The sequence below is a fragment of the Lissotriton vulgaris genome, chromosome 2_1 (genome assembly GCF_964263255.1).
Source record: "Lissotriton vulgaris chromosome 2_1, aLisVul1.2, whole genome shotgun sequence".
In the NCBI taxonomy this organism is placed as follows: Eukaryota; Metazoa; Chordata; class Amphibia; order Caudata; family Salamandridae; genus Lissotriton; species Lissotriton vulgaris.
In genome coordinates, this window is record NC_141687.1 from 627,042,608 (window position 1) to 627,069,683 (window position 27,076).

General features: G+C 45.3%; 1 protein-coding gene across 1 annotated transcript in view; it reads right to left on the minus strand.

The window, feature by feature from the left end:
• NT5C1A (5'-nucleotidase, cytosolic IA) overlaps positions 1–27,076 on the minus strand; it is a 204,853-nt gene that overhangs the window by 89,819 nt on the left and 87,958 nt on the right. Inside the window, exon 2 of the mRNA XM_086955757.1 lies at positions 9,566–9,733. Coding sequence (XP_086811883.1) covers positions 9,566–9,733 — 168 coding nt within the window. The remainder of the gene's footprint in view (positions 1–9,565; positions 9,734–27,076) is intronic.

Sequence of the window (27,076 nt, forward strand, 5' to 3'; positions counted from 1 at the left end):
ACTCCAATGATTGACTTAACCGTCCTGCCAGACTTCTCAATTAAACGTCTAGACAGACAAACAAGCAATGCAAATCAACACCCTCAAAACTGAGCCCTGCTCATCTTTTGAAAATAGAGGTGTGACTCTCTCTACAATAGGCTAAAAACAAACCAAATTAAATATTCCCGCCAGGGGACCAACAACTCTTGTATGAACACAACACAACAATCACTACTCAATACCGATAACATATTTCCCAGAGACTTCAACATACACTGGGACAACACCAACAGCAGCACCATGATAAAAACCCTTAAAGCCTTCCTATGAAATTACGACCTAAAACCAGTGCTTAATTTGAGCTGGAGGTTTCGGTGCTTGGCACCAAAACTTATTTGTCAACACCCGCATTTACGGCAGCAGCCACGTGGTGGCGCTGTTTATGTGATTTAGAGATAAGCAGAACAACAGTTGTTTTACAAATTCAATATACATTAAAGACAATTTGTACCTGCTGCCCAAGCCATTCTGATAGCTTAGGAGGCCTCCATCAGTCTGAATTGTCACACTTGTAGCAGTGTGATGATCAGTAGTTGTGTAGATACTGTGATGGCAGCGCTGACAGGGCAATAGGTGGTGCAAGCTGCGGTGGACTCCTGGCGAGGGCCCTGGCACATATGTTTTTTACAAATTTAAGCACTGCCCAAAAATGTACTGCAACAAACAGACTCACTCAAAAGCTCTAGACCTACTCATAGCCAAGGGGGACTAGTCGGACCTTCACATAATTCTCTTCCACTTAAAAAAAAACCCCAATGTCAGATCTGCAAACCTAAACATTGAGTAAGAAACTCTAAAAAAATTGACATCAACAAACGAGTGAACATGATCAGCACTGATATACAACCATGAAATGACCCTTCATATAATTGACGATGTAATGGCACTCTACAACGAAACAATGTCTGACATACTCAACCAAACAGCCCCTCTAAAACTCAAAAGAGTGAGGAACAACGCATCATGCTATTGGTTCAACAAAGAGATAAATGCAGATGGAAGACAGCTCAGGTTGGCTGACAAAAAATTGAGGCAAAGCCTGTCACCCGCACATTTGACCTTCTTATGCTGTTAAAGAAACATATATACAAAACATATCTTCGGTGCAAAAGCCTTCTTCTTCTGAACACAGATAAACAAGGCAAAACATGTCCTAAAGAACTCTACAAAACTATCAAACAACAAACATCCCCCTCCATGGTTCCGATTGCAACTGCCACAATGGAGAGCTGTGAAGACTTCTCAAAGTTTTTTGCAGACAAAATTCTGAAGATTGAACTCACTCTAAGCAATTCCCCCCACCACAACAGCAGCACACTCACACACTCAATCAAAGACAACACAACCAGTGAGACCAAAATATATCTAAGCCTCCAGCCCGCAAAGAACAGCTTACCTCTCAGACTTCAACCTGTGCAGAACAATGCAGCATGGCAGGTATTTAAAACGTTCACAGAGGCCGATCTCATTAATATCGAACCTAAACTTGAGGTCCCACACTGTTTACCTCCTACCGTCAACTCTAGTCAACAAATTCAGCCGTGTCCTCAAGCTCCTTATTTTTAAGATAAAATAAGCAACACCCAAGGAATAATACAGACTGCCTAAAACCAGGGCAAATCACTTTTATCCTAAAAAATCATGGAACTGATCATGAAGAACTGAACAACTATTGTGCACTAACCAGTGGTGGCTACTCCGCAATGGCGGAGGAGCATCGTCCCACTGCCTGGTGCAGAGCCAGCAAACTAAAAATAAAACGATGTTTTAGCATCACTTTATTTTTTGCTTGCCGGCTCTGAGCCAGCTTGTGCAGGCAGGGTCGGGGCATGGGAGGGGGGGAGGAGGAATGCTAGTGCACTCTTTAAGTATGCATATGTGTTTTGGCCGGCAGTCTGAGGCCTACCAAAACACAGGCCCACTTAGGTTTCTCCAGCCGGGCTGCATTCAGCAGCCGGGCTGGAGAAACCCCGCAGACTCCATGACCTGAGTGGAGCGTCTTTCCTGCCCACTCAGGCCAATCCCTGCGCTGCTCAGCAGCACGGGAATTGGATGGGAGTCTGTCCAAGTAACTTCTGGTACAAGGAAGAGGACAGCAGGAGCGATGCGACACGGAAGTAGGCCGGCGGCTTCAGGTACGTTTAAAGAAAATTATTAACACGCGATCCCCACAGCCTTCCCCCCCCCCCCCCAGCACGCCTCCCACCTGCCCACCACCTTTTATGAGGGGCGACCGCCACTGACCCACATACCCTTCCTATCAAAAACTCTTGAGTAAAGTGTACCGTCCAAACTCACCAAGGATATAGAAGACCATGAACTTCTCAACACCTTTGCCTGGGTTTAGGGTGGGATGCAGTGCCGAAACAGCTATCCTTAACGTCACAAATTACATATTTTTGATGGTAGATATAGGCAACTCATGCCTCTTAATACTTCTTGACCGCTCCTCAGTGTTTGACACAGTCAACCACCAAACACTCACAGACACCCTAAAACTTGGCCTGGGCATAGGAGACACCGTTTTTACCTGCTTACATAGATTGCATCTAGTCAAACTGAAGACTCGCAATCTAACCAATAATACATAGTCGCTCTCTAACCCATCACACATATATCCCTGAAGGATCAATTCTCTCTCCCACACTCTTCACTCTTTTCGTGGATCTCCTGACTACGATCCTACAACCAGCTAACCTCGCATATCACCTGGGCGCAGACAAGACACAACTCTACTTAACAATCTCTTCGCTCAGTGACATCTTTCAACTCAGCAAAATCCTTAATGAGGTTCAAAACTGGCTTGCTTTAAATTACCTCAAACGAAACAATCTAAAGACAGAATTCCTCCTAATATCCAGACAAGGTTGCTCCCCCACCAATCCAAGAATGAATAACTCGCCTAGATGCCCTCAACTGCAGTCCCACAATCATCAATTGCACTCAATTACTCAGGATCATGATAGACAAAGGTTCGAGAATGACAACTCACATAAACTCCACACCACTAACAGCAGGAATAACTTTAAGCTCCATTTAAATGTTGAGCCTGTCCTTCCGGAGGAGGTCCTCAAAAAGCTGTGCAACGCTTAGTGATTTCCAGACTAGACAATCACAATGCAACTCTATCTGGGAGAGAAAATCCCACTTTGCCCACATTAGGGGCACGCTGGGCACTGCATTCAGGATCATAATAGGGGAATGTCAAGCCAAACAAATCACCCCTATATTAACTAAGCTTGAGTGGCTCCCGACTGAAGCAAGAAGCAACTTATAGACAGCCTGCATCCCACACAAAGCTCTAAAAAGGTGGACACTGAAATACCTATCAAAAAAACGTTCACGATAAAGGAGAAATTGCTCCCTGAGATGATAGGACACATTGCTACCGGAGCCACCGAGATTTAAAGAAAGTAAAGGTCCCAGACAGGATCCTTCTCGGGTAAGGCAGTCAGAATCTGGAACTCATTGCCACCAAAGACAAAGACAACCCCATCTAAAAAAAAAAGTCAAGAAAAATGTCAAACCGCAACAGCTAAAAAGACATCTTGGCTGCAAAGGGAAAAGGTGTCTGCCTCTAGATTCTCATGCAAACCCCAACATAACTGTAGCATACCAACAGTCAACTAGACAAATACACAACCACGCCAGATAACAGTGCAAACACCATACCAGATGCGTATCCTTGCCCGGTCTCATACAGGCTACAGAATTACTTAACTACCATGGACTAGTGTCGCTCTCATATACACATGAGTCGACCTTCAACTGATGGAATGTATACATGGAACCTTGCAGTTCCCGATTACCAAATAGGAAAAGTAGGCACCAGCCTACGGGCCCCACTCCTTTTCAGGGCCCACAATAACAGATCAAAGTACAACTTAAAGTACATAAACCAGAGACATCAGATTCCCATAACAATTTGTCTCTTGAAAGCTAATTTTCTGGCAGCTGTCAGTTGTATAAAAAGTCTGGTGCATTGGGTATTAGGAGATAATTTGTGAGGGGGTCCCCAAAATTTCGACTGCCTAGGGGCCTCCACAGGGTTTAATCCGGCACTAAAACTGTAACATGCCTATTATAAGGTTTGTAACCTTTCAGACTATGTATTCGACCAATATAGGTGGAAACTATTGTTGTATATTTAAATCACTCCAATATCCTCAGGTCATGTTTGGGTTATTTAAAGCTCTCGAAATTAATAAATAAATTAGCAGATCCACACTTTCTCCCCTCTTTTTAGTGATGCAGGGTGTGTTCACCTCACTCCTGAAGCGAAAAGCCGGGAGTTAGCATTTCACTTTTTAAAACTTGCATATTCTGATTTTAGACAAAGCTAATTTCCCAGGCAATTACCTACCGCCACGCAGACCCGCCCAGCCGATTCAGGGCTGACGCGGTCGACTGCTGCCAGGGCAACGCCGCCTTCCTCGAACAGCGGACACGCCCACCCGCGCTGACCACGCCCCTTTCACTGTATATGTACGCGCGCTGACCAAGAGCGAGCGTTCTTCGAACTCACTCCTGAGGCGAAAAGCCGGGAGTTAGCATTTCACTTTTTAAAACTTGCATATTCTGATTTTAGACAAAGCTAATTTCCCAGGCCATTACCTACCGCCACGCAGACCCGCCCAGCCGATTCAGGGCTGACGCGGTCGACTGCTGCCAGGGCAACGCCGCCTTCCTCGAACAGCGGACACGCCCACCCACGCTGACCACGCCCCTTTCACTGTATATGTACGCGCGCTGACCAAGAGCGAGCGTTCTTCGAACTCACTCCCGAGGCGAAAAGCCGGGAGTTAGCATTTCACCTTTTAAAACTTGCATATTCTGATTTTAGACAAAGCTAATTTCCCAGGCCATTACCTACCGCCACGCAGACCCGCCCAGCCGATTCAGGGCTGACGCGGTCGACTGCTGCCAGGGCAACGCCGCCTTCCTCGAACAGCGGACACGCGCACCCGCGCTGACCACGACCCTTTCACTGTATATGTACGCGCGCTGACCAAGAGCGAGCGTTCTTCGAACTCACTCCTGAGGCGAAAAGCCGGGAGTTAGCATTTCACTTTTTAAAACTTGCATATTCTGATTTTAGACAAAGCTAATTTCCCAGGCCATTACCTACCGCCACGCAGACCCGCCCAGCCGATTCAGGGCTGACGCGGTTGACTGCTGCCAGGGCAACGCCGCCTTCCTCGAACAGCGGACACTCCCACCCGCGCTGACCACGCCCTTTTCCACGTCACTTTTCTGCACGATAAATCATGTGCAGTAACCGGAAGCGCAGCGGACGAGCGCAGCGGGCGTGACGAAAGCGCGCCGAAGGCGCGCATAAGGCAAGCTCGTCTGCGCTCGTCCGCACCGAGGACGGGCTAAGGGCTACCCCCCCTGCCGCTCTGGTCCTACGACCAGCTACTAATACGGTGAGACTCACCTATACCTCTGCCGATTTACTTAACCTCAGGCATGTTGCAGATTTACCTCATGCTCTACCACATTTCGGGTATACCAATCCCATCCTAGGCCCACACCAATGTCCTACTTGCATAAAGGAAACTCCTAAACCCTCTAAAATTGTCCCACAACTGGTTCAAGCAGCGCTAATAAATGCCAGATCACTCCCCAAACACAAGCTAGAAATTACCGACTTGATTGACACGTATAAACTGGATCTCCTATTCATCACAGGGACATGGGGGGATGAAGCCTCCGGCCCAGACTTCAGAGCTGCCACCCCAATCAACTACAGTGTATTCAGACTAGACAGGCCTAAAAAAAAGGGTGGAGGCATAGCAATAATTTAAAAAGACCAGTTTAAACTTACAACGACACAATCTAATTGTCCTGAGTATGAGGCTTTCCTCTTCACATTAGGCCTCTCGGCCAAAACATCGTTTAAGGGCATGCTAATTTATCGCCCTCCTGGGTCAAGATCTAAGTTTTTAGCCAACTTAGGCAATATGATTGAAGCAGCTGCAGGCTCCCCATACTTCACCATACTAGGTGATTTTAATTTTCACCTAGAAGCCTTCAACGGCCATGATACAACGCAGTTAACTACAGACTTAGCAGCTGCCGGCTTGCTGCAATTGATAAAATCACCCACGCACCAAGCAGGCCACACACTAGATGGTCTATTTACCAACAATCCCCATATAGCCGTTACCCAAGTAATCCCTCTGATCTGGACAACCACGCAGCGATCTGTTTCTCTGTTGAAATCAACCCCACCAAACCTCCTCTTACATCCTCCTCTCAATTTTCCTACAGAGACTGGAAACATATTAATCTAGCTCATTTAACAGAGATGATGCAAGAAAGTCATATCCCCAACGAACAGGACCCCACTCTAGCGTCTTCTAATTACTTGACGAATTTAAACACGGCTTGCAACAAACTAGCCCCGATCAAAACCTCCCACTGCAACAGGAAAATACCATTAGCTCAGTGGTTTACGGAGCCCCTTCGGATTCAGAGACAGTATTGCAGGAACCTTGAAAGCCCTGCAGACAAAACGACCTATAAAAACGCCCTTTCCATCTACAAAAGACTTATAATTTCTGAAAAAAGTCGCTATTATACTTCACAAATTAACCAGGCGAAAAACTCGGTAGGAGAACTATTTCAGGTGGTTACAAATTTGTCCAATCCCCCCGCCCCGTGCCTAGAAGGCTCACAGTCTCTATCGGACGCTCTGGCCAGCTTTTTTGAGGATAAGGTTAGCTCCATTTTCCTTACCTTCTCTCATTTCTCCTCTCCCCCCTCCCCTGCGGCACTTCCCATCAGTAATTCTCCCATCTTTTCATCTTTCGACACCACCAACCGGGAACATATTCAACACCTGGTAGCCAGCACCAAATCTGGATCCCCCCTTGACCCATGTCCCCCAGCTATTTTGAATCTCATCCCAGAAGCTGTCTCTCCCGCGTTGTCCACTATCTGCAACGCCATGTTTTTAACAGGCATTTATCCATCGGTTTGGAAGGAGGCTATTATTAAGCCACTTCTAAAAAAGCCAACTTTAGACCCTCTTCTCCCCGCCAGTTATAGACCTATTGCCTGTCTCCCCTTCCCAGCCAAGATTTTCGAAAGAATAATGAACATCCAACTTTCGAAATTCATTAATGACAATGACCTACTCGATGACACCCAGTTTGGCTTCAGACAGGGGCACGGTACGGAGACAACACTGCTTAAAGCCGCAGATGAAATTAGAGCATCGATGGACAAGGGAGGAGCGGCGGTCTTAATACTTCTGGACCTTTCGGCTGCATTTGACACGGTCGATCATGTCACTCTGATCGACCGTGTCTCGGCTTTAGGAATAAGAGGCAAGGCCAAAGATCTTATTGCTTCATTCCTGGCCAACCGCCCTCAGACAGTCAAGATGGGTAATTTCACCTCCCAGACCTTCTCCCTCCCCTGCGGAGTTCCACAGGGCTCCTCGCTAAGTCTGACGCTTTTTAATATCTATGTATCGGACTTAGCGGGGGTGATAAAATCACAAGGAATTGCCCTCACAACGTACGCCGACGATACCCAATTAGTATTATCGGTGCACAACAATGGAACATCTGTCGCAGCCAATTTCCAAGAGGGAATGAAGGCGATAAGCTCCTGGATGTCATCAAACTGCCTCAAACTAAACTCCGATAAAACGGAGGTGATGACATTCGGGAACTTGCAGCCGGCATGGTCCCCACAGTGGTGGCCATCTCAGTTGGGTCCCCCCCCCCAACCGGTAGTCAAGGTCCGCAATTTGGTAGTCACATTCGACAACAAGTTGACTTTCCTCCATCACGCCAACGCTGTGGTATCATCTGCCTTCTATACCCTAAAAAGAATAAAAAAACTACTTCCTTACTTACCGCAGTCTGCGGGCAAAACATTGATCAGCACCTTAGTGTTCTCAAGAACCGATTATTGTAACTCCCTTCTTCTGAACGCTCAGGAAAAGGTACTCAATAAACTCCAGACGGTGCAAAACGCCGCGGCCAGAATCCTATTATCCATCCCCAAATTCACCCCTACTTCCCCATACATCAAAGAGCTACATTGGCTCCCTATCAGGAGCCGAATTAAATGTAAGGCTCTTTGTATAGCCTATAAAACTTTGAACAATTCCGGACCACAGTTCCTAAAAAAAGCCCTCTGTCCAGTGGAACAACTTAGGACCTTACGATCGTCCTCAGCCTACTTGCTGAAAGTTCCACGGACAAGAAAGGCCAACTGGGGAGATAGATGCTTTAACATCGCTACTGCCAAACTGTGGAATACACTACCACTCCACAATAAAACTGCCCCTACGCTACTAAAATTCAGAAAGAGCCTCAAAACATGGTTGTTTTCTTCCTAATTCCCCCTCATCGCAAGAAGTGAGTTCTGTAACGATAGCGCCGAGACACCCGTACGGGTAGTTGCGCGCTTTAAAAATTGCATAAAATAAATGGAATCCATCCAAGGCAACTGCATTGCAGTTCTACCTGTCCCTTGGACAGGCTCTCTTTCTAGATTCATCATCCATACAAGACCTAGTTGTCTGGGCTTCTCAGGGGTTCCCCTCTCTCAAGGCAGAACAGCAGCTTGTCCTCCAAGCAGAACACAGAATCAGGACTTCTCTGATTTCCTATGCATGGTCCTAGCACTGAGTGAAACAGTAATAAGAAGTTGTACTCAGACTCCATCTCTGGAAAGGTGCTGCAGAGGTCCTTCTGAATTCCAAAGTGAATATAAGGACACAGATCTGAATAGCTACCTCTTATCTTGTTCGAAGGGTATTTTCAGAAAACCATGAAAATACAAAAGTTATGTCATCTTTCTTAGTCTTATCTGAAGCCAGGTAAATTGCAGGAAAGGAGTAGGCAGAAGTGTGTCAAAGGGATATGTATCTGAGAGATACAGGCCAAACACCCCAAGCAGAATCTTCCCATTACTGGGCAACCAAAAAAGATAAAGGTAACACATTTTCAAAAGAATGTGTACTAAGGCAGCCAAAGGCCAGCTATCCAGAATGGAGCAGAGTAGATGATGAGCAGACAGTTGAGGGGACCACACAGGCTGCTAAATCAGATTGGGAGGGAACGTACATTATTCCAGGACAGGTCTCTGAAGCTAACATTGATTGCTGCATAGAAACCAGACAAGGCTGAAACAACTGTATCATCTCTGAGGTGTAGCCTCAAGGGGCTGTCCCCAAGCAGAGAAGCTGGAATGGGGTTAGTGTGAGCTAATAATAAATGGGTTGACTCGCTTCGAAATATTTGAGAGCCTTGCAGTTAAATAGCTATATTTTTTTGAACATCTGGAGAGTGCTTGAGTTCTATTTGTGTTCTGGTGTCTATGATTTTAAAAGATTGTACACTGAGAGGTCACTCACGCCACTAGAGGACTCCTACGGAAGCCTGCTATTACTGTAAGGGTAGGCGGCTTGTCTTGGGCTTTGTGGTGGGTCTGTACCCTGTGATGGGTTGTGCCCTAGCGTGAGCTTTTGGTGTCACTGGTAGAAAGTTACAGTTCTCACCTTGACGAAGGGGAAGGCAGCACCTGGTTTGAATGGCTCATTCTCGTGTTCCAGCTGGTACTTGACATATTCCTCCAGTCCCTGCTCCCGATAAATCTTCTGCTCTTCCTCCATCCGAAAGAGGGCTCGTGAAGACACAGCGATGGTGATGGCATTCTGTGGCTTTGGCTGCAAGAGAAAAAGTCAGTTAGAGACAGTGATGGTGGGAGAGTGTGGAAGTCAAATGACCATGGTAGGGTGAGGGTGAAGGTCAGAGGCTCTAGAAGGGGTAAAGGTGACGCATGTGGTCTATCAGGGTTACAGTGGAGGATGAGTAAGGTCGATAGCCATAGAATGAGTGAGTGACAGCAGAGGTCATCAGTTCAAGGATGGATGAGGCAGAGGTCAAATGTTCTAGGAGGGAAAGATGGGTGTCAGCTACCCTAAGGTGGAATGGGTGCAATGGATGCTGCCTGTCCCAGGAGTAGAGGACAACAACCATAAAAGCTTTGAGGGTAACCGTTAAATGCCTAAGAAGTGATGCTGTGGGCACCAGCACTCTACCTATCCATACTGGAACACATCAGAGACCTCAGTGAATCCCAGTAGCTCATCCCATGCTGCTTATAGTTTTGTTGTAGAGAAGCTTATAGCCTCATGTGCAAAAAGTACATTTTCGATTCCTAAATAGGGAATAATAAAGATCCTCTATTTAGAAATGGCTAAAGGTTATGTGCTATGAGTCAAGTAACTTAAAAACACTTTCTTTGGATTCTCCATTTAAGAATACCACGCCTCATGTATAAAGAATGCATTTAGTAAAAGGGGTTGAAACTTGTGCACCGACATTTAACAAATGCATTTATATTTTGTTAACCAACCTATGTACTGATAGGTTGCAAATTTTGACTCACTACGGTTTGCTACAATCACAGTGATGATGGGTTGCTGTAGTCTGCAGACCACCATGTCTGTGATTGTTTTTTTTTTTAATACAGCCTGTTTTCCTGGGAGGAAAGTTTTCAAAATTTTTAACTAGTAAGCAGTGGTCCTGCCTACTCTTGAAAAATGTTTTTGTAAATATCATTTGTGAATGGGTTACCAGCACCTTTTGAGTTGTGCTGGAAAGTGCCAACCCTTTGCACATGAGGCCCCATTGCACAATGGGGGGGAATTGGCATTGCTGGAAGAACTTCAGAGAGCAAGGCTTGGTGAAAGCTAATGAGCAGCTGAACAGGGGATTCAATGGATTTTAAAGACTCATTTTAAACTTACATCCTCCAAATCCGGAATACTCACCTGGTAGTCTAGGCAGAAGCCTTACGCTATATCGCATCTGGGGCAGCTGCCAACCAACTCAAATGAGGTGAATTACCTCAGAGGAATCATGGACTTCTACCTTTCACTTTAGGTTTCAATAACATGTCATTAATTTATACATGCATACATAGATTTGAGTAACTAAACCCCAACCTTTGGCTTTCATTCCATGTCTCCAAAGTGACAAGAGATTAACTCTACATGATTACAATACTATGGTTAATCTTCTCATACCTTGGTCTCTATCAAAGCATACAGGCATCACTCACACTACACAGGCTGGCAACAATGCAGGCTGGTTTACAGCGACAACTAAGCAAATTGCATGCTTACAATGTTGAAAACAATCTGCAGTTCCAACTACAACAAGACAAAACTGATATCTTTCGGACAACAGAGGACAATATTCACCTGGACAACATGCCTCACCAACACGGGCTATGTGTAGTACTATACATAATTTGGAGTAAAGATGGATAAAGACTTAAATTAGAACCTTAATATTGAAAATCTGCATTCTAGAGCTTAAATTTCACCAGTGCAATAAAAGGTTTGCAATAAAATATGGGGGCCGGGGGGTGGGGGGGAGAGGGGGATATAGCGGGCAATCATGCCGACCCTTAGTATTCAAAACAAAGATAGTCCAGGTCCTGTGGTATGACTTGTCAAATTGGAAACCTAATAAAATAGGAAAACTAGAGAGTATTTTAATGAACTGCGTCAAGAAGCTGTTTAACTTGAGAAGTTTGTCGCTGCAATATTGCAGAAGACTTGAGTTAGGTGTCAGCCCCCCTGAACACATTGGTTCACATCAATCAAATCAATTATTATATTGATTGTACGTCGATGGGTGTAAATATACTAAAATCTATGATCAAAACTGAACTCCTTACACAAGAATTTGAGGTTCAGTTGTCTGAACCTTGCACTTCTAAGATCTAAGGGGCACATGCATCAAGGTAGGCAATTGCGATTCCTTAATTGCGATCATTAAGACATCGCAATTATGGAATCGTAATTGCCTATGTATGTAGGTTTCACTAAAATATTAGCGATTCCTACATATTCCGTAATTGTGAATAGCAAATTGCAATTCTAAATTAAGGAATAGCTTCTCATTCATTCCTAGGGCCCAGAGGCCCATAGGAATGAATAGGAATTGTATGCACAATTTGCGAGTACCAAATAGGTACTTGCAAATTGAGGATGCAATTTCAAGGATGCAAGGGGGCCAAAAGGCCACTCTGATGCACCCCCGAAATTGGCATGTGTGCACATGTGGCGCACACATCGCGGTAGGGCCGTAGTGGAGAGTAAGCAAGCTATTGCCCAGAGTTGCAGAGTGTGAACCCATGATTCGAGTAGGCACCGAGGCGAGAATTATCAAGTCCGTGGACATTTTGAGCTCAAGACCCTGCCGTGTCGGGAATTGAACCCTGGTCCCAGGTCTGACCTCTGCATCAGGGTCTGCCTCCTCTAACCAGTGAGCCACACTTCTCCACTATCTTATTGAGTTAACCGTGGAATGCTGTGCAAGGGATATGTTCGAAAGGCGAGAATCCACAGTCAGATGTATCCATCAGAAAATATGAATTAATGACGCCTGAACTGTAACAGCTTAAACCCTGCCGTTACAAAGACAATGATGAAGAAACCTATTATTGTTATTATGAACAGTGCAGCATTTTATTCCACACTTGGACTTTTGAGCCTCCTCTAATAGAAATTATGTTTTCTCTGGCTGCCTTTGGACATTCCTTGCTGTGCCCATTATCCCTTTGCAGCAGTTGCCAGGGCTATTATTTCTAATTTATATAGTGCTCAATATGACATTGCAGCGCGTTCCGTGGCCTGAGGACAGTTCTCTAATTGGTCCTGCGGTTCCTCTCATAGTTCGGTGTCCAAAGAGGTTTGTGAGAAGTTGCCAGCGCGTGCATACTGAGCCTCTGTTAGGGAGTGCTTCACATTTTAGTGCCTTGTTCATCTGAAGGGTAGGTGAGAGGGCTGTACCTGGGAAGTTCGCGTAGCTTTTCACTCAGTGCACATGCCCGTTGCCTGGCAGAGAGTGTATATGTGTCACATTTTATTGCCTTGTTCATCTGAAGGGTAGGTGAGAGGGCTGTATCAGGGCAGTTCGCGTAGCTTTTCACCCAGTACACATGCCTGTTGCCTGGCAGAGAGTGTATATGTGTCACATTTTATTGCCTTGTTCATCTGAAGGGTAGGTGAGAGGGCTGTATCAGGGCAGTTTGCGTAGCTTTTCACCCAGTACACATGCCTGTTGCCTGGCAGAGAGTGTATATGTGTCACATTTTAGTGCCTTGTTCATCTGAAGGGTAGGTGAGAGGGCTGTATCAGGGCAGTTCGCGTAGCTTTTCACTCAGTACACATGCCCGTTGCCTGGCAGAGAGTGTATATGTGTCACATTTTATTGCCTTGTTCATCTGAAGGGTAGGTGAGAGGGCTGTATCAGGGCAGTTCGCGTAGCTTTTCACCCAGTACACATGCCTGTTGCCTGGCAGAGAGTGTATATGTGTCACATTTTAGTGCCTTGTTCATCTGAAGGGTAGGTGAGAGGGCTGTATCAGGGCAGTTCGCGTAGCTTTTCACTGAGTACACATGCCCATTGCCTGGCAGAGAGTGTATATGTGTCACATTTTATTGCCTTGTTCATCTGAAGGGTAGGTGAGAGGGCTGTATCAGGGCAGTTCGCGTAGCTTTTCACCCAGTACACATGCCTGTTGCCTGGCAGAGAGTGTATATGTGTCACATTTTAGTGCCTTGTTCATCTGAAGGGTAGGTGAGAGGGCTGTATCAGGGCAGTTCGCGTAGCTTTTCACTGAGTACACATGCCCGTTGCCTGGCAGAGAGTGTATATGTGTCACATTTTATTGCCTTGTTCATCTGAAGGGTAGGTGAGAGGGCTGTATCAGGGCAGTTCGCGTAGCTTTTCACCCAGTACACATGCCTGTTGCCTGGCAGAGAGTGTATATGTGTCACATTTTAGTGCCTTGTTCATCTGAAGGGTAGGTGAGAGGGCTGTATCAGGGCAGTTCGCGTAGCTTTTCACCCAGTACACATGCCCGTTGCCTGGCAGAGAGTGTATATGTGTCACATTTTAGTGCCTTGTTCATCTGAAGGGTAGGTGAGTGAGAGGGCTGTACCAGTGCAGTTCGCGTAGCTGTGCACTCAGTACACATGCCCGTTGCCTGGCAGAGTGTGTGTATGTGAGGTGGCTTGTTCTGGCATGCACTGTTTGGTTCCTAGAGCCCCTTTAGTTACATATCTGTGCAGAGATTTATGAATCCTGTTAGTTCTCTGTTGTCACCTTCCCATTGAACCTTATACCACAGAAGCAACTACAATAACCGGACACAATATATTCCTGATGAATCGCAGTATTTCACATAGGTCCTTCAGAGATGGCCTTGATCAGTAAATTCAATACGTAGACTAAGGCCCTCATCACGAGTTGAGGTATTGCACCCGGAGCCATAACTCTAGGTGAAATTCTGCAAAAAACTATGAGTTTCTGGAAGTCTGGAATTATTCAGTCTGCAAACTTATGCTATCTTTCGAAGCCCTGAGATGCCAGAGCTTTTCAGATGCTGCAGGGACAGAGGCTGTAAGCAGCAGCATTGCCCTGACACCCATCCGACCCTTCAGTAGTTTGGGAGGAGCAAACTGTGCTCTCACTACACCGCTCCACCCCCACCCCACACTCTACAGGCTCTGCCTGCTTTCTCCCTGGAATCAGGGAAAACACACGGCAAAGGAAGCAACATCTCAGGTCTCTGTGCTCAATTTCCTTCAGTGGAAAAACTCAAATTAGCCAGGATTAGGTGGCGGAATACTATATGGGATTGGGGATTCTGACTGGTATCCCTAACCTAAATTCTGGCCAATTCACGATGAGGACCAGAAAGGTGGACACAATGTCTCAGATGTGGCCTTCCCTTACGAGTGCTACACATTCAGAGCTTACTATGACACTGCGGGTGCGTCCTCTACAACTGGACACAATACTCAAGACATGGCCTCCATAAGTGGACATAATACACCAGATGAGCCCGCCAGCACAAACCACAATAGTACTGAGGTGACCTCGACAAGTGAACACAATAATCCATATATCGCCTCCGGAAGTAAACAGAATGCTCCAGCTGTGGCCTTGACCAGTGAATACGATGCGCACCCCAGCATTTCCTCTGTCTTTTCCAAGACCTCGCTCCTGCTTCGAGGACAAAGAAGAGGACCCACAGACGGTTCTTCTTTTTAGAGGTCTTTAACACCACACTCATATTTCCAGCTACTGCCTCTCCTTTCATCAGAGCACAGAACCAGCCAGCGTGCATTTTGGGAAGTACAATTTTTGTGAAGTTACCTGGGCTTCAACAAAGCTTTGCTGCCTCAATAATTATACCCTTTATTTTTGCAAGGGAAGTAACTAAACAAGCATTGGTTATACCAATCTTTGTATGAGGGATGCAACAGTGTTGTCAGAGGTATCACATTGCTACTCGGTGAGGCACAGGAGAACTGTCAGTAGTCTTGAGTCTGAGAGGGCTGTCGGTAGACTGAGACCGCTGGGCTATAATGAGTTTATAAATGCCTCTGGTATGTGTGACTGATACTCTGTGATGCGCCAGGGAGTGCTTCTGGTACTATGTGAAGACTAGTCGTAATAGGAACTGTTTGTCATTGGCAAAAAGCTTATTACGTTCTTTTAAAAGTGCTGTAAATATATGTGAGATCTTGGGCTGTGGATTATATTGAGTCATGGTAGGGAGAAATTTTAATGTTCATATGTTTGTAACTCTATAAATTTTAACTATATGGGGTTGAAATATATGAATTGTTGTTTTAGGCTATTTAGCAAAAAGTTGTCTATTTTTTGTGAACTGTGTGTATATTTCTATAAGAATTCATTTCTTGGAAATAAAGTATTTTGACTTGAATATGTGAAGACTAGTCGAGGAGGGGCGTGAGAATGTTGGCACTATTTAGCATATTCTCCTTGGCTTTTCTTTGAGGCCATTGCTGAAGACAAGCTAACTACTGATTTAGTGATGGACAAGTCTTAGGACCTTACTGGGAGTTTTGTTAAGAAAGGACATCTACACTGTCTGCAGCGCTTAGGGTGTACAGAGACCCTGTGCGGGGCATCAGCCACTTTCTAGTCCATGCCCTGCATCCGCCAAACTCTGCATGAGCTCCTTCATCTTGAAACAACGCCACTGCGAGACATCAATCCTAATTGGAGTCAGTTTGCTCCACTTTTGAGCAATGGCGATCCTTCCCCAATGAGGCTGCTCAAGGACTGGGTGGGAATTAAAGACCAGGCTGTCCATTTTGTTTGACTTTTATGAATACTTTGACCCTGACCACTGGCATGCACCCCCACCTAGAACTAATACTACTGCCAGTTGTCACCCAGCACCAGTTATGCCAGTAAACAAAATCTCCGCCGCTGGACTTTATGATGCTCTCAGACACTGACTCTCTCCTCTGGGACTCTGCCTCAGCCTTCTGATGTACAGCACTGCAACGACTGCAGCGGGGGCTCTCACCTGCTCCAAAGCCAATCCAGCTCCTCTGTGTGCACACATACTGAGCATGTGCAGAACGGTACGGTACCCACAATGCGCAGGGCACAGGTGTGCTTACATCACTAACTCTCTGAATACTGGAAACTCAGACTGACATTCCCCCAGGTTGTAAAATGCTGTGCAACAATAGAGTATGGGAGCAGGGTGGAGGAACTGTGACCATATCCAGATCCACTCGTCTCTCAATATATTCATACTGTCCAGCCTCAAATGCACTCCCCCTGAAAGGCTTGTATGGCTCTGTTTACTCACTGTGCGACTGGAACTACTTTCTTCACCTGCTTCACCTACAGAAGTAGAATGGCTAAAAGAATTGCTGGACCTGGTTTAGGAAGTGGCCACACTGTCATCAAACTTCAAGGTCTTAGGACAAAAAGTGTCACTGGAAGATAAAGGAGCTGTCTGAAATTAATTCAGGACTTGGGAATTGGAAAGAAAGGGCAAAGAATAATGCTTGTTCCTCCCCTTCCTACCCCCAACTCCTGGTTTGTTTCTTCCTTTGGTAAGGTGGAAGGTAGTAGGAGAGAGGGTGGAAGGAGCTGGGCAGGGGGGCACAGGGTGGAGGGCCTGTCATTGATAATGCTATACAAATGTAGCCTGGTTTTAAAGGCCACTGTCACACACCACGTGTGTGTGTGTATGTATATAGGGCTAAGCGGGCGGTTTTTACAACTGCCAGCTCGCATGTCTGTATTCTGAGTCAAGAAAGGCCTTACCCAAGATACCGTGGCACTTTGGTGACTGGGCACCGTGGATACTGACTGCTAAGCGGTGAGGTTGGTGTGGCGTACTGAAGTTTATTCGTATCGGTCTTCTCCGACCCCTCGTGTGTGCCCTTGACTTTAACACAGCAGCGTGTTTCTTGCACAGGAGGTTTGGAAAACTTTTGTCCTTATTATTTTCAGACATCAAGGTTGCGGCCCTTCAATGGAACATCATTTGGGGTTTAAGCAGGTTACGGATTTATTGTATTCACATTTGAAACTGATGTAATAATTTGTGCACGGATTTTGGTTGACAATTCCGTCGAAGGGGATTCTGGACCTTGAAGTTCTACTAGCTAGTAGAGACTGTTCGGAGGCTGACATTCAGGTCGCAAGTGCACTAAATTGGTGCAATCTGAGCCCCATGAACTTGTTTCAAGACCGTTATCTCCCGAATGTGTTCCAGATGGCTTATCTCAACAGTAATTATAACAGTATCCTGCCATATTCGCCGTTTCTGTTTTCTAGGGAAATGTGTTCCTTTTAATAATGTGGCAAGATGTGTGTTTCCGACTTTTATGAAAGCAACAATGAGCACGTCTTTTAAAGTTTGTTTAATTTGAAAGATACATTGGGTGGGCTGCATATTTTTGAGAGCTTTGGTGTCGTATTTGCATTAATTACTAATTCACTTAGGATTGTTATTTGTATATGCTCTTTTCCCAGTCTGAAAATGCACTGACAACATTTATTTACAAAATAGGGTGGCTTTGCATTATGCTGCTTTCATATTTATTGACTTGTTGCACTATGCACTCTACCTATTCAACATGCTAAGAATGTTTTTCCCAGTCAGGAATTTACCCATGTAGTCTGTTCTTCATGCTTATCAGTGCCTGCACTAGGGGGGAGGGTCATATATAGTTTTGAAATCAAGGCGCCCAATGAGGTTGATAAAGCCTGCTGCGCAGGCGAAACGCGTCTCTCTGTCTTTGCGGGGTCTTGGGAGACCTGAACAAGTAAGTTAGCCCTATTCATACCCATCATGAGTGTGTGCCACTTACTCTCTGGAGTTGGATGGATGTTTGGGATATTTGCGAGGCAAATTTGAGGAAATTTTCAGGCAGATTCCTCAACCGGCGCCAAAGTTATTCCCAATAGAATGTTGAGATTTTGCATTGAAAAAAATCTTAACTATAACTTCCTACTGGCAACCGCCAGTAGGTAATATGTATATATATATATATATATATATATATATATATATATACATATTACCTACTGGCGGTCGCCAGTAGGTAGTTATAGTTAGGATTTTTTTCAATGCAAAATCTCAACATTCTATTGGGAATAACTTTGGCGCCGGTTGAGGAATCTGCCTGAAAATTTCCTCAAATTTGCCTCGCAGCTCTCCGGTCCTTCCCTATAAGTTTGGGGGGGATTCGTCAAGCAGGGGCCGAGATAAAAGGGGGGTCCCAAAACGTGTTTTCCCCATGTTAATTTCCATAGGGCGGTCGACCTCACTTTTAGCCCGAACGGCTGAATGGATTTCCACCAAACTTGGCAAAATTGTAGGGACTGGTAGCCCGATGTGCCTTTGCTATGTCTCAAGATATATGCTCCAGTGGTTTTTACGAAAATTAACTTTGAAAAAAAATATTTTGGGGTACATTGGGCTATATATATATGTTAGAGCCCAAATGTAGCCCAATGTAGCCCAAAGATGGCCACCAGAGACAAAAAAAACAAATGTAGCCCAAATATCAGCCAGATGTAGCCCAACTATAGCCCAATGACAGAATGTCCCAGAGTGTTCTAAAGAACAACTAGAGCGCTAACAGTCTTACTTATGACAAAAGTATGGCACACCTGAAGTCATCTTGATTGAAATAAAGTGTTAACACTTAAAACATTTAATTTGAAAAGGAACAAAATGAGGGGGTTCATTTTGCCATAGAAATTATGATTAGTGCTGAAGAAAGAAAAATTAGGGCACATTTTGAGTGACTTCTCAAATCCTCTTATATTTCATTAAAAAAATTCTGATATGAAGTCTCCCAAGATGGCCACCAGAGACAAAAGAGCCCAAATGTAGCCCAAATATCAGCCAGATGTAGCCCAACTATAGCCCAATGACAGAATGTCCCAGAGTGTTCTAAAGAACAACTAGAACGCTAACAGTCTTACTTATGACAAAAGTATGGCACACCTGAAGTCATCTTGATTGGAATAAAGTGGTAACACTTAATACATTTAATTTGAAAAGGAACAAAATGAGGGGTTTCATTTTGCCATAGAAATTTTATATATTGCCCGATTTGTTACTCCCACTCCCCCTGTGCTGCGCTGAACACTTCAAGTCTCCTACCTGGCTGTCGAGACCCTGCTATTCCCGCCTGCCTCCCGCCGCCCTGCTGCTCTCTTACAACCAAGAGCGGGGCCGCCGAGTGGAGTGTGGCGAGGGGCTGCCTACAACTCCCGGCAGCCCTCGAGGTCTCCAGCGTTACAACCCAGCGCCAGGAGGCGCATAAAGGTCTCTCCAGTTTCAGCGAGCGGGGCTTCGCTGTTTTGCCCATTTTGTTACTCCCACTCCCGCTGTGCTGCGCTGAACATTTCAAGTCTCCTACCTGGCTGTCGAGACCCTGCTATTCCCGCCTGCCTCTCGCCGCCCTGCTGCTCTCTTACAAACAAAAGCGGGGCCGCCGAGTGGAGTGTGGCGAAGGGCTGCCTACAACTCCAGCAGCCCTCGAGGTCTCCAGCGTCACAACCCAGCGCCAGGAGGCGCATAAAGGTCTCTCCAGTTTCAGCGAGCGGGGCTTCGCTGTTTTGCCCGTTTGTTACTCCCACTCCCCCTGTGCTGCGCTGAACACTTCAAGTCTCCTACCTGGCTGTCGAGACCCTGTTATTCCCGCCTGCCTCCCGCCGCCCTGCTGCTCTCTTACAACCAAGAGCGGGGCCGCCGAGTGGAGTGTGGCGAGGGGCTGCCTACAACTCCCGGCAGCCCTCGAGGTCTCCAGCGTCACAACCCAGCGCCAGGAGGCACATAAAGGTCTCTCCAGCTCCGTCTCGCGGGACGCCGGGCGAAGCCCGAGCCAAGGGCGGGCCCCTTTTAGCCCGTTCTAGACTGTTCCAGGCTGGGCTGGGCCATTCCCCGTGGTTCTTGTATCAGGCGTTATACTTCTCGACCACAAGGTACATTTATTTGTCATCTGTTGTCTCAGCTAGTAGATTCAACATAACCTATTAAGAAGAGTCCTAGGGCTATACGCCATGACTCGGGGGAGCAGAAGCAAGACGGCCATGACCAATGATCTGGCCACCGGCCCTATCGACCGTTTTATTTCAAGAACTAATGAAGTCATCAATCAGAGCATATCCCTGCTTGAGCGAAGGGTGTCACAAGACCTTGCAATTGCCAGAAGGTCGTCACTGGGCCACTTAGCCTTAGCCCAATCTCCGCCAAAATCGCCTTCAGATATACCAGTACTAATACAACCATTGCAACTACAGTCAAATGTTCTAGCAGAGATTCACTCAATCCCGAAATCTATTGATCTTTCTGTCTCGAATCTTTCACTAGACTCAGACTCTACAGGTAACCTAGAAAATACACCAGACCTCCAGCTACTACAGTCTCAAGACCCGGGCACAGGCTCTCAGCATACGGGGTGAAGGAGGGAGCAGTCCCTAAGCAGAAAAAAGACAAGAAAAAAGATAATTCCAGAAATACCAAAGTTGCCACAACTAACAAAAATAGACCAAATGTTCAAACATCGCAGGGTGTTTTAAACGACCCGTCCATCCAAACAATCAACCCAACAGATCTCTCTGTTAATTTAATTATCCCAGCTAATGCGGGGGAGACCTGCAGCCTATGTAGTAAAAATACCCAGCTCTTGGCAAGTTTTAGGGAAATCCTAAAGCACCATCTTCAACCCCTAGAACGCAGTATAATGACCATCGAAAAACAACTCGCAAAACTGACCCAAAAACCATCTAGCCATCACAGTGTGGGTCAATTGAATATAGAGGCTAGTAAGGAAACTTCCCTAAGCTCTAGCGCTCAAGGTGGCCAAAAAGTCTGTGAACCTAAACCATCAAAGACGACAATACCTCAAATCATTCAATCAAACCCTAAGAGGCCACTAACCCCTGTTCCCCTAATTCCCGGAAGTGGGACTACGGACAAGACTTCGAGCACCATTCTTACTCAGTCAGCACCCCCGCAACCCGTCCCAACTCAGCTTATTTCCGGTAAGGGTCCCGCTCAGTCACTAACCCAGAGACCAATTCCACCCTTAGTACCTCGGTACCCCACGTTAAACGTACTAGGTGACGGGAAAAAGGGGTTTAAGTCTAGACGCCCGATTAATCTTCCACTAGAAGCGTCTCCCTATACCGTCTTTCTCACGGGGGTCCCGGAGCTTCCGGAAACTACAAAGGAACCATCTTGGTCCCTTCAAAATAAGGTCCTACAGTGGCTTAATATTAATAGGCCAACACAATCTGCATATACCAGCAGAATTTCCACTGTACGTAGAGTTTCGTGATTAGGCCCAGAACCCAAAAGCATACAGGGAGATTGTATCATAGTTAATTGCGAAGACCCAGCCATTGTTGATTATATCTGTTCATGGTCAGCCCTAGCCAAGAATGGGGGGATTGACGCTTATCGTCTTTCCTTCTTTTACCCCCCGATACATAACAACCAGTATCCAATGGCTCCAAATTGGGAGCATCCACTAGAGAGGCCCTGGGACTATGAGGGTTCTTGGCTTACCCAGAGAAATAGCAGCAGAGAGTGGCAACCCCGGCCTTGGTACCCTAGTAGAGAACAGGCTCCTTTGGTGGGATGGCAAGGATTTCCAACTAGAAACAGATTCGACTGCCTGGAAATGGTCGATTGACCGTTAGCTACTGCATACCGCAGTAACCAGCTCCAGAGGACACCTAGCCCTCCACCGACACCAGAGAGAGCTTTGGTGATTCCATCTATAAATACCAACTTTTTACTCTCGCCATCCACCTGTGCTCAATCTCCCCTACCCTCCCCACCTCCCTATGTCCCCACAGGTCACGATGTGGAGGATTTTGTAATTTCTCCCGACCTGCTGTGCCCACTGACCGAGGGACCTAAATTTCCCTCCCCAACCGTGACCCGGATTAGCCCTCTCCAAACAACTACAATCGATAACGCTATCACAGCTACTCCGCATAGTCAAGCACGTGACTCCCTTCCATCTAACATGATGACTCTATCCATTTTATTTTGGAACATTGCTGGTCTTCGTTCTAAGATCAATCTACAATCATGGGCGGATATAATCAATGAGAACCACATCCTATGCCTCCAGGAGACCTGGCTAACTGTCCCTGTCCATCTGGTGGGTTATAAAACTTTTTCTATCCCAGCAACACAGGGTTTGTTCGGAAGACCCAAGGGTGGTCTAGCAGTCTATGTAACAAACATCCTTCCCTTTACAACAATTACCAGCTTAAAAGAAGAGGCTTGTTACCAAATTCTAAGAATCCATGTCGACAACAGTTTCGTTTACCTTTTGGTAAACTTATATAACAACCTTTCACCTCCTGATTGTGTGCGGATATTAAATGAAATCACCACTTTTTTAATGTCACAGTTGAACAAGTCATCGTCTCTCCCTGTTTATATTATCTGGGGAGGCGATTTCAATATCCCACTATGCTTTAACTACAGAAATGGGAATTGTGGACTGTCTGATGAGACCGACTGTCCTCTGACCCACTTTGTACACAGCACCAACGGGAACTCCTTGAATGAGAGTCTTTTTACGCTAGAGTTAGACTATGCAAACCAGTTGGTCTATCCACAAGTTGACATCTCCCCAACATTTCACGGTAGGGGTTTGTCAAGCACAATTGACTTCACTCTTTGCTCACAGAGCTTAAGGGGCCAATTGGCAAAATTTTCCACAGGATCAGATAGTTGTAGTGATCATTTCCCTAATAGAATCTTAATACAATTAAAATCTGTATTGCTATATACAAATGTTAGAAACCTGCTAACGCAAGAATCGCTAAAAATTGACAAAGTGAATGGGTTCTCAGTGAAGTGGGCCAAAATAGATCCTGACGCAGTAACGGAGAAAGTTCTTAAAAAAGCCAAGCTTTTTGTTAACGATTGTTTAGACCCCAGTTCATCACCCCAAACAGTGCTGGACAGCTTCGGCAGGATTCTGGGAATAATAAAAGAGGAATTAACTCGTACTACTGCACGTAAACCATCGGCCGAGGGCTGGTTTAATTCTGGGTGTCGGAAAGCACTCTCAAACCTTAAGGCAGCTCTCTGGATTACCCCGAGGAACCCTCAAGAGATAGCAAAATTAAGAAAACTTTACAAGGCCGAAAGGGTAAAACAAACTAAAGATATTAAAGCGAACCTGTGGTTACAACTTCATGACAGCTGTCGAACAAGGGATAGTGGACATTTCTGGCGAGTTGTAAAATCTCCCTTCCTGTCATATTCGTCGTCAGTTCAGCATCTTGATGTCGCAGTAACAGCAGAAGAATGGGTCGCTCATTTTTCAAGAATCTTTGGTGGATCCCAAACAAACCCAACAGAGGGGGGCTCTACCACGGTCCCCGCAGTGGTCCCAAGGATTTTCCCATTAAACATCCGTTTTGAGCATGGAGAGGTGTCAGGGCCCTAAAAGCGTCAAAACCAGGCAAGGCCCCCGGTCCAGATGGGGTGCCGGTGGACATTTTTACACATAACATCGAGCTCTGGTCTCCACTTCTCACCCAGGTCCTGTCCGCGGTAACAACATCAGGCCTTATTGACTCATGGTCTTCATCCATTCTCCTTCCCATCTTCAAAAAGGGCGACCGGAACGATCCGGTTTGTTACAGACCCATCTCCCTCCTGGACTCCCTGGGCAAGGTAGTGGGACGTCTGCTGCTGGAACGTCTCCAGGAGTGGGCAGCAACTAATAACATCTTAACCGACCTCCAATATGGGTTCCAGGCGGGTCTTGGGACTGTGGAGCAGGCCCTGAATCTCGCTCTCCTGATTAGGAAATACGTGAGCGCCAAAAGGGGTCACCTATTTCTTGTATACGTTGACCTCAGCGCAGCGTTCGATTGTGTACAGCACCTTAAACTCTGGGCCTTGCTCGGGGAAATGGGCTTCGACCCTGCTCTTATAGCATTCTTGCGTGAACTCTATTCGGACGCAACAGCAAGAGTCAGGTACGGGATCAGTGAAGAACTCTCCCCCCCTTTCCAAATTACAAAAGGAGTTAGACAGGGCTGTGTACTGGCTCCCTTCCTGTTCAACTTGTACACCAACGGCCTGGAGGCAGCCATGCTAGAAGGGAGCCAGGACCTTCCACAAATTAAACATCGCCCCATACCAACGCTGTTATATGTGGATGACTCTGTCATCTTCTCCAGGACGCTGAACCAACTTCAAGTACAGCTCAACAAGTAATGTTCTTACATGGACTCTCTCGGCCTTAAGGTCAACATAAAAAAGACATTTGTAATGCACCTTGGCCCTAAAATAAAGAGCCCTAAACCCATTTTTGTCGAAAAGACTAAGCTTGAAAGAACCCGCGTCTATCCCTATCCGGGCATTTTGGTGGACAATTCTTTGAGCTGGCGACAGGCTGTGGCAAGCAAAAAGCTGCTCTTCCTGAGAGCCACGGCAGCCCTAGTTTCTTTTTCAAGGAAACTGGGGAAACCGGCTCCCCCGGAACTACTCACAATATATCACGCATGTCACAGTGTGGCAACGTACGGTGCAGGGGTCTCGGGCTATGGACCGATAAGCCCACTCCAAACGATTGAGAATGGGTTCGTTAAATATCTGTTGGCCTTACCACATAGTGCCCCAACCTATGCCTCGTTAGCTGAACTAGGTATGGATTTTATCACGGACACCATTCGTTGCCAACCTATGCTTTTGTGGCACTGTATATGGACCAAAGAGGAGTGCCACTTAACGCGTTCTTTAATTTTGGATTGCACAGCCCTCGACAACTGGGAAAAAATACCCTGGCTAGCATACATCAGGAACTTCATCCGGGATATGGACCGTAGCAACTTTTTCCATGACCCTCCCAGCATGAGTGTCATATCGAGGAAAGAACTTAAAAAGCTGTGTTTGTCCCACCTAAGAGCTCTACGATGCTCGGTAGAACTGGTGAAACCCACAAATTCTCAAATTATTGCTGTACAGACCCATCTGGGCATTCAACCATATCTGACCTTCCATTTGAACAACTATGAAAAGTATCTTCTCGTAAGGTTTCGTTTTAATTCCTTTTTCCGGCTTTTAACTTTTCCAAATGTCCAAGACTGTTCTCCCACTATTATTTCCTGTCCCTGTGACGATTTTTCCCCCCAATCAACAATACATATTCTTTTCTTTTGCAAACTTTATTCTTTTCCTAGGAAGGTTTGGATTTTGCCTTTACTAAGATTAATAGGCCTAAGATCCTGTCGCCCAGCATATCTATCTCTGCAATGTCTGGAGTCAAGTTTTATAGCGAAGTACGTAGCTAACTTTTTAAAAGCCTGTATTAAATATCGACGTAATTACGAGTAATTCATATTTTAGTTTATGTTTCTCGAGCTTCTGTGTTTTTCTTTTTTTATATCCTGTTTACAATATGAATGATTTGCTCCTTAAACGTCTTTTAACAATGCATAATTTTAATGCTTTTTGTACTTTTTATGGTTGCAATAACAAGTGGCAATCGAATAAAAGTTTATGAAACTGAAACTGATATATATATATTCACTGAAAAAACCATAGGTTTCACACCAGTTATAGTTAGGAATTAGCATTTAAAAAACCTATTAAATTCACTGAAAAAACCATAGGTTTCACACCAGTTATAGTTAGGTGGAAATTTTACTAGCATAAAACCATTAAAATTCCCACGTTATAGTTAGTTGGACTCACTATAACTTGCGCGTGCAATGCACTGCTGATGACGTCCCATATTACATCACTGATGACATGGTCTGTGACATCACTCATGACATCACTGATGACATCTCAAATGACATCACTGATGACATCATCCAGTGAATGTGTATCTTTCTGAAAAATAAATATTTTTTATATATGTATATCTAAAGGTTGATGGAAGAATAAATGGGTAAATAAATGTCTGATTGGATGTTTTTTTGTGTAAAATTGATTGGTTAACTGACTTATTAAATGTATCTTAGTGAATACATATATTAGCGAGTAATGTTTAAATATTTAAATATCTGTATCTGTGTCTCACTTTGTGTATAAGTGGCTGCATGGGTTGGTGAGTAGCTACATGAGTGTGTATATGGGTTATTAGTTGTTTTTTTGAGTATCAGTATCAGTGTCTGTATGGTTCGGTGGGGGATATTACTTAGAGCACAGATGCATGATTGAGTGACTCACTATTTGTATCTATTTTGAAGACAGCATGTGTGCAAGACTGTATGGGTGGATGATTGTGTGTATGGGTGGGTTAGTGAGTATGTGTTTTTATAATTGATTGTTTAAGAGAGTAAATATGTTTCTGTTTCTGTAGAAGTATGTGTAGTGGTGTGTATATAGCAGTATAATCAAGTAAATGGTTTTTTTGATTGTGTGTGTGAATTTGTGTGTGAGTAACTATATGGATGAGTATTAGTGTGTAACAGGATGTATAGGTGTATGAGTACATATGATGAGTAAGTACATGCATGAGTGACTATATAGAACTGTTGGTGAATGAGTGGATGACGTGTATGTAGCTGTTGGAATTTCCTAATAAGTTGTTGTAATTGGTATTGGTTTCTCCTTTTTTAAGAAAATGTTAGTTTCTATTTCTGAATGTGTGTGTCAAAGGTTATTTTATGCTGATAGGAGGTCTGCCACTTTGTCACAA